Source organism: Dipodomys ordii, unplaced genomic scaffold (assembly GCF_000151885.1).
Source record: "Dipodomys ordii isolate 6190 unplaced genomic scaffold, Dord_2.0 Scaffold3, whole genome shotgun sequence".
NCBI classification, from domain to species: Eukaryota; Metazoa; Chordata; class Mammalia; order Rodentia; family Heteromyidae; genus Dipodomys; species Dipodomys ordii.
The window spans coordinates 6,073,578-6,090,195 of record NW_012267219.1 but is presented as its reverse complement, the minus strand read 5'-3'; the positions used below and the strand labels follow the sequence as shown (position 1 = coordinate 6,090,195).

The following is a 16,618-nucleotide window of genomic DNA, read 5'->3' as shown; positions in this document are numbered from 1 at the left end:
GGCACCGTAAATCTTTGGCATTAACAATCTTATAGGAAACTGGAGACTCACCAATCAGAAAACCAATTCAGAATCCTAATTCTGTTTAACCCAAGGCCAAGATGGCAGGGCTTGGCTGAAGTGTTGTATAAATTAAATGCCACATACTCTTTCTCTTCCATCTCTAATACAGTTTCCTATCATATGTTCGTGTCTTGCCTGAACAATTCTCCAGCCAGATGCAAGGACTTAGGTTGTTTAGCTTCCGAAAACTTTCTGGTAACATCTGGTGCATGGGCCTAGAAGTTAGGGATCAAATGTCTCTTTTTGACTTAGACTTGTCGAAAGGTTACAATAACATGTTTTGTTTCTGTGTTGTGTAGTATACAGGTGGATGATGATGGGACCTAAAAATTTTCTTAAAATATAGATTCTTGGGCTCAGTGGTAGAGCGCTTGTCTTGCATGCCTGAGGCTCTGGGTTCGATTCCTTAGCACCACATAAGCAAAAAGAAAAAAGCCAGAAGTGGCGCTGTGGCTCAAGTGGTAGAGCGCTAGCCTTGAGCTGAAGAGCTGAGGGACAGTGCCCAGGCACAGAGTTCAGGCCCCACAACTGGGCCCCCTCCCCCCAAAATATATATAGAGAGATAGATTCTCAGGCTAAAAAGCAGCCTGTTTGAACAGCTGCATAGTAAATTAGCCTGTGCATATTCAGAAAGTAAAAATATTTTGGGATAGGTCACTATCCAAATATTCACAAAGTTAGAGAAATCTTAAGCATTTTAAAGCAATTGCTAAAATTCCTACGATATACATTACTATATGGAAGCTTCTAAAAGTCCGTATTGTACATTACAAACATGAATGAATTGAGCAATGAAAGTAGCAGTTCATCTACAACCGAGAATGAGATTATCCAGACTTTGAACCTTTTAAGGTAGCCAGAGGGCCTGCTAAAAGTTCAGAGCTAAGTCTGGCCACTGGGAATGTGGGCATCTCATTGAAAATTACATTCTATATAAAATTTAAAAATAAAATATAAGCCAGGTGCCAGTGGCTCCTGCCTGTAATCCTAGCTACTCAGGAGGCTGAGATCTGCAGACCACAATTCAAAGTCAGCCTGGGCAGGAAAATCTGTGAGACTCTTCTCTCCAATTAATCACCAGAAAACCAGAAGTGGCGATGTGGCTCAAGTGCTAGAGTGCTAGCCTTGAGCTGAAGAGCTGAGGGACAGCGCCCAGGCCGAGTTCAAGCCCCACAACTGACCAAAATAAATAAATAATAAAAAATAAAATTTCCTAGGATATACATTCTGAACTCTCTCCAATTAACATTAATGTGTTTGTGTATGCGTGCATATATAAGGCACTTGCAATCAAATGCTTTACTTGACAAAGCATAAACTTGACTCTCCAGCATCCTGACAGAATGATTATGGAATCTAGAAAATTCATACCATCTTGATAAGCAATGAATGGGCTATAGTACCCTCCCCCCCTTTTCTTTTGGTCATGGGGCTTGAACTCAGGGTCTGAGCAATTTTGCTCAAAGCTAGCCCTCTACCACTTTGAGCCACAACATCACTTCTGGCTTTCTGGTGGTTAATTGGAGATATGGCTCACAGACTGTTCTGCTTGGGCTAGTTTTGAACCATGATCTACAGATCTAGCCTGCTGAGTAACTAGGATTACGAGTGTGAGCCACCAGTCCACCCACTATGATACCACTCTTAAGTCACTGCACAATAAGTAAATTTCTTTGTCATGAAGTAGATTTTTTTAAGTGTCCATCATTTGATCTAAGGTATACAGATTTGTTTGTGCAGTAGTTTTTGAAGGAAGCCAAAGCATTGCACACTTACTTTATCATTTAGATCTCTTTCCATAATTAACTTTTTGTTGTTTTGTTATTGTGTCAGTATTGGGGCTTGAACTCAGGGCCTTGTGCTTTCCCTTAACTTTTCTGCTCAAGGCTAGCACTCACCCTTAGAGTCACACCTCTGCTTGTTGCATTTTGCTGGTTAATTGAAGATGTCTCACTGACTTTTCTGCCTGGGGTTGAGATCCTCAGATCTCAGCCTCCTGAGTAGGTGGGATAATGGGTGTGAGTCACCAATGCCTGCCAATTAACCTGTAAGTGCTGTCATCAGGATTTTCACTCATCACCACCATTTTATTTACTCCCTCCCATAATATACAGAATGGAAGCATCTCTTCCAAATAAGCCACCATCAACTAATCCTGGCATCATCTCAGCAGGACAATTGCATCAGCTTTTTATCTTTTCCTTCTCTGTATTTTTTTGTTGTTGGTGGTGGTCATGGGGCATGAACTCTGGGCTTGGGCACTGACCCTGCGCTCTTCAGCTCAAGGCGAGCACTCTACTGCTTGAGCTTCAGCGCCACTTCCAGTTTTCTAGTGGTTTATTGGAGATAAGAGTCTCACAAACTTTCCTCCTGGCTCTGAACCGTGATCCTCAGATCTCAGCCTCCTGAGTAGCTAGGTGTGAGCCACCACAGGTGTGAGCCACCAGCTCTCGGCCTCTGTATTTCTTATACTTTGTTCTGCTGGTGACTAAGTTTATCTTCCATGGTTTCAGCTTATTATTAAAAATACTCTGAACCTGTGCCATCTTTAAATTATTCAACATGGTTTTCAAGGAATTTCTATTATTGGGCCTTGATCTCTCACAAATTTCTTTTTCCCTGTTAACACCAAAATGCACTGAGAGTTTTTCCAGTTCACAGATTGGCTTCAGGTCTTTGCCTAACATACTTTCCAATATCTTTCAAACCTATTCCAAATCTCACATAAACACCACTGAGTCTTTTCATTTCTTTATTGGTTTTCCCAGCAATATTAGCCTGAGTCACAGGTGATCAGGCTAAGTTACCCTATTTTATGATTCCATATTAATCTGCACTGTTTTACCCAACTTGTACACACTTATTAAAGGTCTGTCTTTTAAAAACTGTAAATTTTCTAAGGGCAGAGACTAAATGCCTGTCATAAAATAGAGCTAAAATGTTGTCACTGATGCATCAGTACATACGCATATAGTCTTACATTAAGTATCATTTTAGGTATGTGGTTTCTTCATCTAGTTATAACAAGTACCTGAACGCCAGATGACTTTTGTCACATTGTAAGGAAACAGTAAGGATGAGAACATTAGAACTTTACTTTGGAGAGGTCTTGTATTTAATAACAGAGGTAAGTAACAGAACTGAGATTTGAGGACTGACCCAGATTCTCATTCTTAACCACTTATACTCCTGCTATTTCATAGCCTCTGAAATAAATTAGAACTCTGGAAGGGGTGAGGGGCATCTAGTGTGCAGGCCATGCAAAGCCTTGAAATCATCATGCTTCTAGTTGGGCATCTGAGGTCAATGTAAAGATTGGCAATTTTGTGAGGCTGTTATAAATATCTAAATGAACTTTACCAGGAAGAAAAGTTCCACACCCCATGTAAAAATGCCCTAAAGTTGGACTAATAAAGACCCAGTGCAGCTCTTACAGAGATTGCAATTATTACACAAATCTTTCTTCTCCTAGTATGATGTTCTTTGTAATATTCAATTGTATTGTGCCTATATTTCATATTTATAGAAATAGTTGTCTCAAAATATTTCCAATGTATTTTAGTAAGCCTTGGAGTGGGAATTATACTTTCGTCAAACATCAAACTAGCATTCCTATAAAGAACTACTGTTGAATCCATCAGTGCATGCTGGCTCACCTAGATGTTAAGTGTGTGACCCTAGTGAGTGACCTCTAAACTCTGACTTCCTCTTCTGTTAAATGAGCAAGACTGCTATGGGAATTAAAAAAAAAAAGGTAGATCTCAGAAGGCTGAAGTCTGAGGATCACAGCTCAAAGCCAGCCTGGGCAGGAAAGTCCGTGAGACCCTTATCTCCAATAAACCAACCAGAAACCAGAAGTGGCACTGTGGCTCAAGTGGTAGAGTGCTAGCCTTGAGCTGAAGAGCTGAGGGACAGTGAGTGCCCAGGCCAAGTTCAAGCTCCATGACCAACCAAAAAAAAAAACAGTGATAATAGGTAATAGTCCTAGCTTACGCAGACTATGTACTCCAACAACAGAGATTAAATAGAAGGTAGAAAATTTTTATTTTCTTTCATTGAGACAAGAGTCTCAGAATGTTGCTCAGACTGGTCCTGAACTCCTAGACTCAAGTGATCCTCCTGTGTCAGCCTCTGGAGTAGCTGGGAATAAAGGTGTATGCCTTGCTAAAAAAGAAATGGTCAACCTAAACTTCTTTGGGCTGTGAAGGGATGGTCTGGCATTAATAAAGAATCTTAAAATAGTCTGACCAAAATTTTAAAGCAAAGCCATTAAGTTTAAAGCAAGGCACTGGTGGCTTATGCCTGTAACTTATTCCTACCTACTCAGGAAGCTGAGATCTAGAGAATCAAAGCTCAAACCATCCTAGGCAGAAAAACCTGTGAAACTCCACCTCTGTAACTAGCAAAAAGCCGGTATGGAAGTGTGACTCAAGTAGTGGAGTGCAAGCCAAACTAGAGTAAAGCCCTAGTTCAAGCCCTGATTCCAGCAAAAATAAAAATAAAGAAGTTTAAAGGGGTGAATGATAGGATGGGTGTGTATGCGTATAATTTAGTAAGCAGGCATGAGGGCCTCCGTTGCTGTTCACACAGCAAGACCCGGGAACTTGGTCTCTGGTAGGCAGAAAGGGACCATACCATGCGTGTATAGACAAAGTTTATTAAAACATCATACACTTCTATAGGGCCAGAGGGGCATAGAAGGTAAGGCTGTAGTCAGGGGCCAACCCCAGGACAAGAAGATGACCTTAAACAATTTTTGGGGAATGTGGATGATTAGCAACCTTTGATCCGTGATCAGTCATTCAAGGTACGTGATCAGAGTCATTCAAGGTAATAAAAGAAGCAAGGTGCAGGTGGGGGTCCACTTAAAAAACAGAAAAGGAATCTTGAGGCATAGTTCTACACGTTTAACTAGGAGGAGCACGAATGGCACTTCCTGAGGCTGGCACCGGGCACAGGACCTTTGCCCTGCATGGAGGGACGGCCCTCTTTTCCCCCAAAGGAATGCATGCCAGCACACACCCTCATGGCACACAGGAACTCAGATGGGGTCTTGCGAGTCGATGCCTCCAACAGGCCTCAGTTCAATGTCCAGCACCCTTCCTGCAAAACATCTAAGGTACATGTGGATGTTTTATACTTAACCTAGAATTTTGACTCAAAGTTCCAAACCTGCTTTCCATGTAAAATACTGTTTATGTCTAACTGCATATAGATATGTATACATACATGTATACTATATACACATCTGTGTGATGTGTGTGTGTGTGTGTGTGTGTGCTAGCTGTCCTGTATTAGCTCTTTTACTCAGGGCTGGTGTTCTAACGAGCCGAAGCTCCACTTCCAACTTTTTGGTGGTAAATTGGAGATAAGTGTCTTAAGGTTTTGTCTCCTTTGGATGGCTTTGAATCACAATCCTTAGATCTTAGCCTCCTGAGTAGCTTGGGTTATAGGTATGAGCTACCAGCACCCAGCTTGTATATTCTTTTTATTTTACATATTAATAGTTTTAACAAGGCTCTCAAAAATTTCCTTTTATTTTGCTCTATGACATTTTCTTTCCCAATGGGCCCTATGTGTAAGCCATCCTAAACATATTTCAATTATACTTATATAGGCTTTGAACAGAGCCAAGTGATAGTGTCAATAGTGTTTTGAAACTAGTTAGAATGACAAAGCAAGCTGAGAGTATATGAAGAAAAACTAAGTTACTGATCAGATATAAAGGTGAAGTATCAAAGAGGTTATGATTTAAGTTGTAATGAGAAAACTAGTACTGCTGGGACATAGAGTCATGGTGTGTGATTCCTATAAAGCAGATTAAAGGATCTATACAATTGCAGTTATAACCATGCAGCTTTTTATGGGGGGGGCACTCTAACTACAAAGTAAATTTAAGTTTGGGGCCAACAGACTTTCATGATTACAAGATATAATGGATACATCTCAACATAAAATTGTACAGAGAAAGTATAACAACAGTGGTACTACTTTCGAGAATTGTGTTGGGAGCTAAAAAAGAATCACACAAAATTAGATAAATATATCCAGTCTGACATAAACACCATATGGTAACTGCCTTAAAAGACAGGAGTTATATGTTATGTGTTAAAATTATGACACAGAGGTAGTAAAAGCTGGAAGGAAAATGAAACTGGCACAGTTGGGCCTAAAGCTTAATATTTTATTTTCTAGATTTTATTTTCTAAAGAATAAAACTGCAATTTCATAGCTTTGAAATTTTTCTTTCATCTAATTCTTCTTTCATAGAAAACATTATATTGCAATGGTTTTCCAAATAATGGCATGGTTTAGGAGACCTTCCCTAGCTGAACTACTTATTGAATTTTAGTTTAAAATCAAACTTAATGTAAATACATTTACAACAACTGAAAATGGTCTAAAAATTCAGTGATTTCCTTTTTCTTCCCTTAGGGACTACAATCAACTTCAGGAGTGCTTCAGTTGATTTCCATGTCACCATAAGAAAGCTTAGGACTTCCATCTTACTTCTTTGCAATAGAAAAATAGAAACAGATGAAATATAGGAGCAATAAGCTGCTTCAAATCTTGAAGGTGGCTGTGCAAATATTCATCTGTAAGTAATGTTTAGGTAACATAAATCTAAAGTAGTTCAAAGCACTTGCCTCCAAAAAATAAGGGACCATCCCTAAAAGAACCCCTCAAAACTACAAAAACTCTCATGTAAACTGATTTTAAGTACTCCTCTTTGAGAAAAGTGGCAGACTGTCTATACACATCATAGCAAAGACATGATTGTTTCAAGTTTAGCTGCTCAATCATATTTATAGCAATCCAAATCTGTGTCTTAGCTGCTGAGTTATGTGAATTCAGAAAAATAGAATGAGCTAGAGTCACAAGTTACTTTCTTTTACTATTTTGAAGTGGCAGTGGAATTTTACCTTTGCCAAGGAGTAACAGTGGCCAGAGTGTAAGGTATTTTTGAAATGTTATTTAAAAGAAAGGCAGCCAGCAGGGTTACTAAGGAGGCTAGGTCTGGCTGGAGCCATATTGGCCACATGGTGGATAGTAGGTTCTGGCATCTTGTCTTCATGCTGGGGGAAAGACCCTCCCCCCCCCCCCCCCCCCCCCCCCCCCCCCCGCCACCGCAGCCCCCAATCACCTGCCTCCCAGGTAATGGGTGTGCCTGGACCCCTGGGGCAGGCTCTTGGCTTATAGGTTACTGAATGTGTCAGTCTAGTGCCTGGGACTAGGAATTTTCTGAGGATCTGCCCCCTGCACCCACCTATTTAGGCCCTGACCAGCCTAGTCGCCAGAACTCCATGCCACGTTTGTCTCCCTGATTGTGTCCTGTGTCCAGTCTTCTGGCTCCTCTCCAGTCATCACAGAGTCCCAGTTCAGCTCTCCATTGGAGCTGAATTGGCATGTTGGTATTGTTCTTGTTATTTCTTTCCACTTTAGCATGTTTCCTAGCTGTGTTATGTGTATTTGCATGCGGCAAGCCTTTGTATCAACTGGCAGCCTGCAGCCTGTTAACTGTATAATAAAGACTCCAATATTCTATATTTTAAGATGTGGCTTCTGGGATGATTTACAACACTGTCACTAACAGTATTGCCATCGTCAATAAATAGTGCAATCAGAGAAACATTTGACCAGAAATAGGCAGAGAATAAGAATGAAAAGATAAAAATCAGGAGAGTAAAATAGGTTTTTTGTTTCTTTTCGTTTTTTGGTGCCAGTCCTAGGGCTTGAACTCAGGGCCTGGACACTGCCCCTGAGCCTTTTATGCTTAAGGCTAGCAGTCTACCACTTGAGCCACAGAGTTACTTCTGGCTTTTGTGGTAGTTAATTGGAGACAGAGTCTAACAGGCTTTTCTTGCCTGAGCTGGCTTGGAATTGTGATCCTCAGCTATCAGGAGCAGCTGTATCAGAACCATCTGAGCAGCTAGGTTTACAGGAGTGAGCCACTGGCTCATGATGACCATGAATAAGGAAGAAAAATAGTAAAAAACAACAACAAAAAAAAAAACCCCTCTCAGCCAGGAGCGGTGGCTCATGCCTGTAATCCTCAGAAGGCTGAGATCTGAGGACTGAGGTTCAAAGCTAGCTAGAGCAAGAACAGTCCTTAAGACTCTTATCTCTAGCCACCAAAAAGCCAGAAGTGGTGCATGATAGCTTTGAGAAAAAAAGCTCAGGGGAAGCACCCAGGCCCTGAGTCCAAACCCCCAACTGACAAAAACAAAAAACAAAAAACCAAACATGACAGAGCTGGTGGCTCAAACCTATAATCCTAGCTATTCAGGAGACTGTGATCTGTGGATTAAGGTTTGAAGCCAGCCTGGGCAGGAAAGTCTGTGAGACTCATCTCCAGTAAGCCATCTGGAACCCAGAAATGACACTGGCTCAGTGGTAGAGCACTAGCCTTGAGTAAAAAAGTTTAGGGACAGCATCCAGGCCCTGAGTTCAAGCCCCATGACCAATAACAATAATAGTAAAAATAAAAATAAAGATCTCTTGGAAACATTGCCAGCAGACTAGTATCTTCCTCAGAGTCCCTCTTATTGGCATGTTAGCAGATATATGAATCTATGTAGAATCCTACATTTTACATGCTTAGTGTTTCTGGGCTATGTTTACATTATTGGAGTGATGTTTTACCTTTTATTCCTCCCCTCATATTTATAAGAACAAAAGTTTATACTAACATATCTGGTAGTTTTCAGTACTTTCCAAGTATCTGAATTAAAATTTTTGTTTCTTTGGAAAGTTGGATGGTGCATTCATTTTGAAGGAAAAGTTTATAGGTCAGAAAGCTAATGTCATTATATCTTGGCTTATATACAAACCAGAGGAGTTTAATCAAATTTATTATAAATCTAGTAGTTTTTTCTTTTCTTTTTTGTCACTCATGGGGCTTTAACTCTGGGCCTGGGCACTCTCCCTCAGCTCTTCTGCTCAAGGCTAGCGCCTACCACTTCAGCCACAGCGCTCAAGGCTAGCGCTCTACCTCTTAAGCCACAGCACCACTTTCAGTTTTCTGGGTGGTTTATTGGAGATAAGAGTCTCACAGACTTTCGTGCCCAGGCTGGCTTTGGACCAGATTCATCAGATCTCAGCCTCCTGAGTAGGATTACAGGTGTGAGCCATCGGTGCCCACTAAATCTAGTAATTTTTAATACAGTAATGCTATTAGCTGTTTAACAGCATGTGGTAACTCTTTATGAATATGAATAATCTTAGTAATCAAGACTAGCTGTAAGCAGTGATAAACTGAGATTCTGTCTCTTATTTAAACATACTAACTTTTCAAAACATATTCCTTCATTTCTGAAACAGACAAGTTACTTCTTAAAAGAAATGCACTATTTGATAGCCAGGTGTCACTAGCTACTCAGGAGGCTGAGATCTGAGGATCACAGTTCAAAGCCAGCCTGCGCAGGAAACTCTGTGACTTTTATTTCCAATTAACCACCAGAAAACCGGAAGTGGCACAAGTGGTAGAGCACTCACCTTGAGCAAAAGCTCAAGATAAGAGATAAGAGTCTCACGGACTTTGCTGCCTAGGGTTGGCTTTGAACCGTGATTCCTCAGATCTCAGCCTCCTGAGTAGCTACTGAATAGCTTCTGTGAGCCACCAGTGATCTGCTCAAAGAGATCATTTTTGTCAACATCTGTGGTCGTTTTCTATGAAACAACCTCCCCCCTATAATCCACAATTGTCTAAAACTAATTGATCCATTTTGAAGCTTCCAAATTTTGTTAGTTTCTATGGCAATCCCAGGTAGGTTGGTTCCTGAAAGCCTTTTGCCTTAACTAGACTTTAGCCATAGGAATGCTTTAAGGATTTGGTTGCCTACCTGAATTATTTTACATTTGCCTATACTGGTCATTATATAATAATTACACTGCCACACTGTAATGAGTGTAATAACAACCACTACATGAATAGGAGATAAACTTTTGAGTTGTTTTCTAGCATTGTTCAATAATTTATGCTGATTTATCCTCAATTTCTTAAGAAACTTTTGGCTCAACGATTACATGAAATAGTAGTACTAAAATGTGATGCTGACCAAAATACATTTAAGATTTTATGAGAGAGGACCAATAACCTCGCTACTGGCCTGCTACTTAAAGTGCATGTTATTGTCTAGGATAAAATGTACTCCTAAATTGTTGATCTCTTGCTTCTCCTGCTGCATATATTTTAACAACGCACTCAACAGCCACAGAGCAGGTAAGACAGCTGAGAAACAACCCAGTCCTTAGCTATTTAATGTAGTAAAAATAAAAACAAGTTTAAAGTAGTTCTCTCTAAGCCAGACTTACAGCATTATTTTTTCCCTTTGGCACAGGCTCTTAATAATATTACTCACATATGTACTTGGTAAAAACGAACAGGAATCTATATAACACAGGAACTGCTGGGGACAAAAAGTGATCATAAGAGGTTTAAAACTAACTGTATATTCAGGATGTCTCAGAGAATATTATTCTGACTGTTCAAAAGCTAGTTAAATTCTCTAACAGAATACACATAGCTTTGGTAGCTTCCCTTCTGAATCTCCTTTTATCTAGTAATTTCACAAAGTCTATTTATAGTTACTGAAGAACCCAGTTTGTAGTAACAAGAACAATGTCTCTGGAATCAGCATATTTTTAGAAAATGAATGGTACAGGAGTTCTGTTTGTGTGTGTATTCTGGGATCAGCATATTTTCTAAACTGAAGGGCAAAGGAAGTGTGTGTGTGTGTGTGGCAAAGGAAGTGTGTGTGTGTGTGTGTGTGCGCGCGTGCGTGTGTGCGTGCGTGCGTGCTGGGACTTGAACTCAGGGCTTCATGCTGTTGAATATAAGGCTGGAATATTATCACTTGAGCCACACTTCTACTTCTGGCTTTTTTCAAACTGGAACTCTTCTGGCCCGGGTTGGCTCTGAATCACTATCTTCAGACCTTGGCCTTCCTAGTAGCTGGTATTATAGGCATGAGCCACTGGCAACTGGCTGGTTATAGGAATTCTTGACACAGAGAATTAATTGTAAGTAGTGACTCCTAGAAGGTTGTGGGAGACACATTAAGAAGAAAAACTTGTCAGACACTCTACCAAGGGGATGGTCTATTTGCCAGATACCATTCTTTACATTAATTACTGTATTATTACTGTCATCACATTTGTATGTTTTGAACCCTATGGCATCTTGGAATAGAAAGCTAATAGTGTTAGCTCAAACTATTGAGTTTATATAAATGTATGTTCTATACTGAACTTTTCCTGGAGGGAAATAATTTTGATTAGCATATTTGTATTTCATGTAAATTTGGGGCATGTTATTGAAACGTTATACTACCTTTGTTTTACTTCATTACTTTATCAGTGAAACTTACAGCTTCTAGTTTCCAATTTGACATAGAAAAAAACTGAATACACAGCTTGAGTGGTTTTTCTTTTAAACTTTAAGGAAAATGCTGAAAGCAGAATTATGAAATGCCATATATTACCTTAGTCTTAGGTGAAATAATAACATAGAAATTCATTGATTCATGTAAATAAAAATATTTCTTCAAAAAAGGCCTTAGTACATACACATTAACAAATAATATTGCAAATTAAATGATTACACAATTAAAATAGCCTCAAAAATCTCATTCATTATTCTGATATCTTCTTATAGTTTTATGATTATTAGAGAGGTTGAATTTTGTAAGTTCTACTAAAATCAAGCCTTCCAGTACATTAACATAACACCCAGATCATTTATAATTATAACCAAAGTTTTAAACATCTTTGTCTTTAATAGGTGATTATGAAAATTTAACTCAGAGGAATAACAGCATAATCTATTACATAAAAAATATAGTAAGCTACGGTCAATTCAATTTTTGAAGAAATAAATCAGCTAATGTAACCAAAAACACCATGACAATACATTTAATGCACTTCCAAATGCTGTCTCCAAAAATACATGTCCTTGTTCTTTACCTCTCTCTCTCTCTCTCTCCCCCACCTGTGTGTGTGTGTGTGTGTTCTTGTGAGTTAGTAGTTATTCTTCTTCTTAAGAAGACATTACAAAATGAAGCACTGAAATGAACAAAATGTCACAGGCAAAATTTCAGAAAATCATCTTGCCTGGGTCATAATCCAAAGAGAGAGACAAATGTTGTTAGTCACAGGAAGAAATCAGTAGAAATATAAAATATGAAACATCTCTAAAATTTAGAGAGCAAATATAAAAGAGACAGACTTCAGTGAGAGTTTGGAGAAAATTTAAAGAAATGAGGTATGATGGCATTGTAGTGCTATAATAGATGGTGGTAATATATTCAACCAGCAAAACTTCTGGTTGCTGTGCTCCATAACCTTATGGTCAGTTGCTTAATGGTCACCAATCAATCACACATTCAAAGCAAGCACGGAGCTAACTGGATGATGACATGGTAGGCTCTGCCGCATAAGAAGGCAAATTATAAGTGACAATGTAAGCAAACAATTTTGTATTAATAATAAATACAGCTTCAAGCATGTAACATCATCAATATTTTAAAATTTTAAATAAATGCAACTATTTTATACAGAACTGTACCATTTATTATACACACAAGTATTTCAGTTCCCTTTGTTTACAAAGGCTGGTTGTAGATAATATGGAATGTTACAGTACCATCTTGCATAAAATTTTAGTACAAGTTTGTACTTGAAAAAGGGTGCAAAAACACCAGCCTAATAAATCTGACTGAATGGAAATATCTTTCTTTTTTAAAAAGTACATCATTAACACATACACCACAAACTGTACATAAGCTCACTTTAAAATCACCAATTGAAGACAGGGTAGCAGGTATGCTGTAGTATGAACCATCCCTTTCATCAGTTTGGAGTAAGAAGTGTCCTTCTTACAGATGACTCAGGAACAGATAGGATATTCTTCTTCCTTCAAATCTATTGTAGCTGGTCAAGATTCTCCATTTTGAACTTTTGATACTGGTGGTTGCATGAAATCCTTAAAGGGAACTAGGGCCTCTTTAAGTGCAGAGCAGACCTCAGAAGATGAGCAGGTGATGCATTCTACTAAAGTGGGGTATAAGGCAATTACTTGTGCCCAGGTATTTCCATCAACTGTAATGTTAAGAAGTACAAAATTTTGAAACAGGATGCACTTAAACAGTAGAGATTATCCAGTTCCATCATAAATCCAACAGAAAGAAAAAACTTAAGATTATACAAGCTTGTATCTTTTTGAAAAATCTTTGGTAGATTTCCTGTATATTTAATAAGGTATGGGACAAAGATATAATCAATGAGCAGAATCACCAATACCAACAAATTTGATAAGAGTAAGTTTTAAATGACCTTCCATTTGTAAAAGTTTACTTTTCATTCTAACTTAAGTGACAAGTGCCTAAATTTTTCCTTAAGTCAGTCAATATTTGTTTTCTTCTTCTCAATTTCTTCTAATATAAAGGAATGAGCATCCCAAACCAGTGTCACTCATTTCTTAAAGATAAGGTTCCTCATTAATAAGTCTGGAAGCTGTTGCACATACTCGTCCATTGGAGACTAAGAATTCCTATGAATTTCTTAAGGGCTTGTAGTAAAAAAAAACAAAACCAAAATAATTTAAATTTATTCAAACCAAGTTTTCCAAAACTGAGATGATTATTAATTTTTTCAATGCAGTTTACTCATTATTATCCTTTTTTTTTTTGTCAGTTGTGGGGCCTGAACTCTGGGCCTGGGTACTGTACCTCAGCTCTTCAGCTCAAGGCTAGCGCTCACCACTTAAGCCACAGCTCCACTACTGGCCTTTTCTGCTTATGTGGTGCTGAAGAATCGAACCCAGGGCCTCATGCATGCAAGGCAAGCACTCTACCACTGAGCCACCTTCCCAGCCCTCATTATTATTCTTTTCTTAGCATAGATTTTTTTTTTTTTTTTGGCAGTTGTGGGGCTTGAACTCTGGGCCTGGGCTCTGTCCCTCAGCTCTTTAGCGCAAGGGGAGTGCTTTACCACTTGAGCCACAGCGCCACTTCTGGCTTTTTCTGCTTATGTGTGAGGAACTGAACCTAGGGCCTCATACATGCAATGCAAGCACTCTACCACTGAGCCACCTTCCCAGCCCAGAACCTCAATTCTTAAATCTCAGCTTCCTGAGTAGCTAGGAATATAAACATGAGCCACTAATACCCAGTTTATCTTAGAAAATTCTAATGTTTTCATTAAACTTCTTTTCCCAGTAGGGGCTTCCTTAGGGTAGGGATAGGAAGAAGAAAAGGGGAATATTTGGTAAGAACAGGGCATGTCAGGCTGGAGTTGTCCTGCTTTTATCTATTTAATATGTTAGGAATCCATATTATATTTGATTTGTTAAAAAATTACTGCTTATCACAAAAGAATCTTCCAAAAAATAACAATAAGAAAAAAAATCTGAGCACCACTGGTTTACAAAGTTAAGAAGGTTGTTCTGGCCATCTTTTGTGAAAGTTTCCACTAATTCACACAAAATCTATAGAGCAAACCCTATCTAGATTGCCCAGGTGGAAACTGAACAATTTATTCATTATAGGGGAACACAGAAATATATTAAGATGACACATGAAATAAAACTCAAGGAAAGCTACTCAAATTCCTTACATTAAAATATTTTTTAAAAACCCTGAAAAACCAAACAACAACAGCAACAACAAAACTTCACCATAGCTAGGTACCAGTTGCTCATCCCTAGCTCTTCAGGAGGCCCGATCTGAGGATTGTGGTTCAAAGCCAGATTTGAGAGAATCTTACCTCTATTCATCTGGAAAAAAGGCTTGAAGTGGGCCAGGCACTGGTGACTAATGCCTGTAATCCTAGCAACTCATGAGTCTGAGATTTGAGGATTGCAGTTTGAAGCCAGCCTGGGTAGCAAAGTCTTTGAGACGCTAATCTCCAATTACCCACCAAAGAACCAGAAGTGGAGCTGTGGCTCAAGTGATAGAGCATTAACCTTGAGCACAAAAGGTCAAGAATAGCGCCCAGCCCAAGTTCTAGTCCAGCACTGGTCCTCCCCGCAACCAAAAAAAAAGAGGGCTAGGAAGTGGTACGGTTCAAAGCCAGCACAAGCAGGAAAGTCCTTGAGATTCTTATCTCCAATTAACTACCAAAAAGCCAGAAGTGGAGCTGTGGCTCAAGCTATGAACAAAATAGCTCAGGGACAGTGCCAAGCTCCAGGACAAGCATAAACAACAAGAACAAACAAACCTGACTGTAAATCTCTGTGGGGACTTTAAATTCAACTACCAAAAAGAATAAGAGTTGAATATATTGACTTGGAATAACATCCATGAATTTTACTAAGTGAAAAGAAAAACAATGATATAGTTGGGGACAACTATGCGTATTTACTTGTATATAGTACTAAGGTTTACTGAATTTTGTGTTTATGTAATTAACTTCTAGAAGAAGTTACAGCTAATAAAATTGCTGCTTCTTGTGAGGTAAGTACTAAGCAGAAAGAGATAAAGTAAAGATCATGCTAATTTTTTTCATGCACATTTAAAAGTATTTTTCAGTTAATGTGTTTTAAGCTGCATTTTCAGAACTTTAAAAATAAAGCAAAATTCTAACTATGAAATTCACTCAATAAAAACTAAGTCTCTTAAAGTCTTTTTACCTAGTACAAAAACAAGGGGCTGGGAAGACGGCTCGGTGGTAGAGTGCTTGCCTTGCATGCAGGAGGTCCTGGGTTCAATTCCTCAGCACCACATAAGCAGAAAAAGCCAGAGAGGGCGCTGTGGCTCAAGTGGTAGAGCACTGGCCTTGAGCTGAAAAGCTGAGGGACAGCACCCAAGCCCAGAGTTCAGGCACCACGACCCGCAAACCAACCAACCAACAAACAAAAACTTAAAAGTTCTGAATAGGTTTGTGGCATACTGATCAAGACCTTATTGCCAGTCTTCTGAATTAGGCATGGACTGGTTTTGTGCAATCCAACATATTGGATTGCTGGGAAGACCTGACATTCTTAACTTGTCTTTTTTCTGTTTTTTTAGTGAAGCTTATTATACCTTTCTAAAATATTATAATATCCTCATCATTTATGGTTACATTTGAACTTTCACTTCATATGCCCAGAGGCATAGTTCTCGCTCAAATAATTTAAAGCTCAATTTAGTCAGATCATCTCTCATTACTACAGTGCCCTATCCATGACCCACTGACTTTATAAGGAAAGTTCTGAGTTCTCCTTCCCAGTTGTTCCTTTTATATACATTCTTGTAAGTTCCTGACAGCTGTCTAAAGAATACACAGAGCTGTGAATATTACACATTTAAACATATAGGTACATTTAGTAGTATGTCTCAACAATAGGAAGAACAATTTAAGTATAATATATAATACTATAATATATAGTAACTATACCATATTATAGTATATAACAATATATATGTACACTATATATACATATGGATACATGCATGTATATGTGTGTACACACATATGTACACACACATATTGTGCTGGTCTTGGGGCTTGAACTCAGGGCCTGGGCACTCTCGCTGAGCTTCTTTTGCTCAAAGCTAGTGAGCACTCTACCACT

At 38.9% G+C, this 16,618-nt stretch overlaps 1 protein-coding gene across 2 annotated transcripts in view; it reads right to left on the bottom strand.

The window, feature by feature from the left end:
• Window positions 1-11,483: 11,483 nt before the first annotated feature.
• Mon2 (MON2 homolog (S. cerevisiae)) overlaps window positions 11,484-16,618 on the bottom strand; it is a 68,426-nt gene continuing 63,291 nt past the window's right edge. For both annotated transcript variants that reach the window (XM_013021868.1, XM_013021876.1), the window contains one exon: window positions 11,484-13,161. In XM_013021868.1, the coding sequence (XP_012877322.1) occupies window positions 12,998-13,161 (164 nt within the window). In that variant the 3' untranslated portion in view covers window positions 11,484-12,997. The remainder of the gene's footprint in view (window positions 13,162-16,618) is intronic.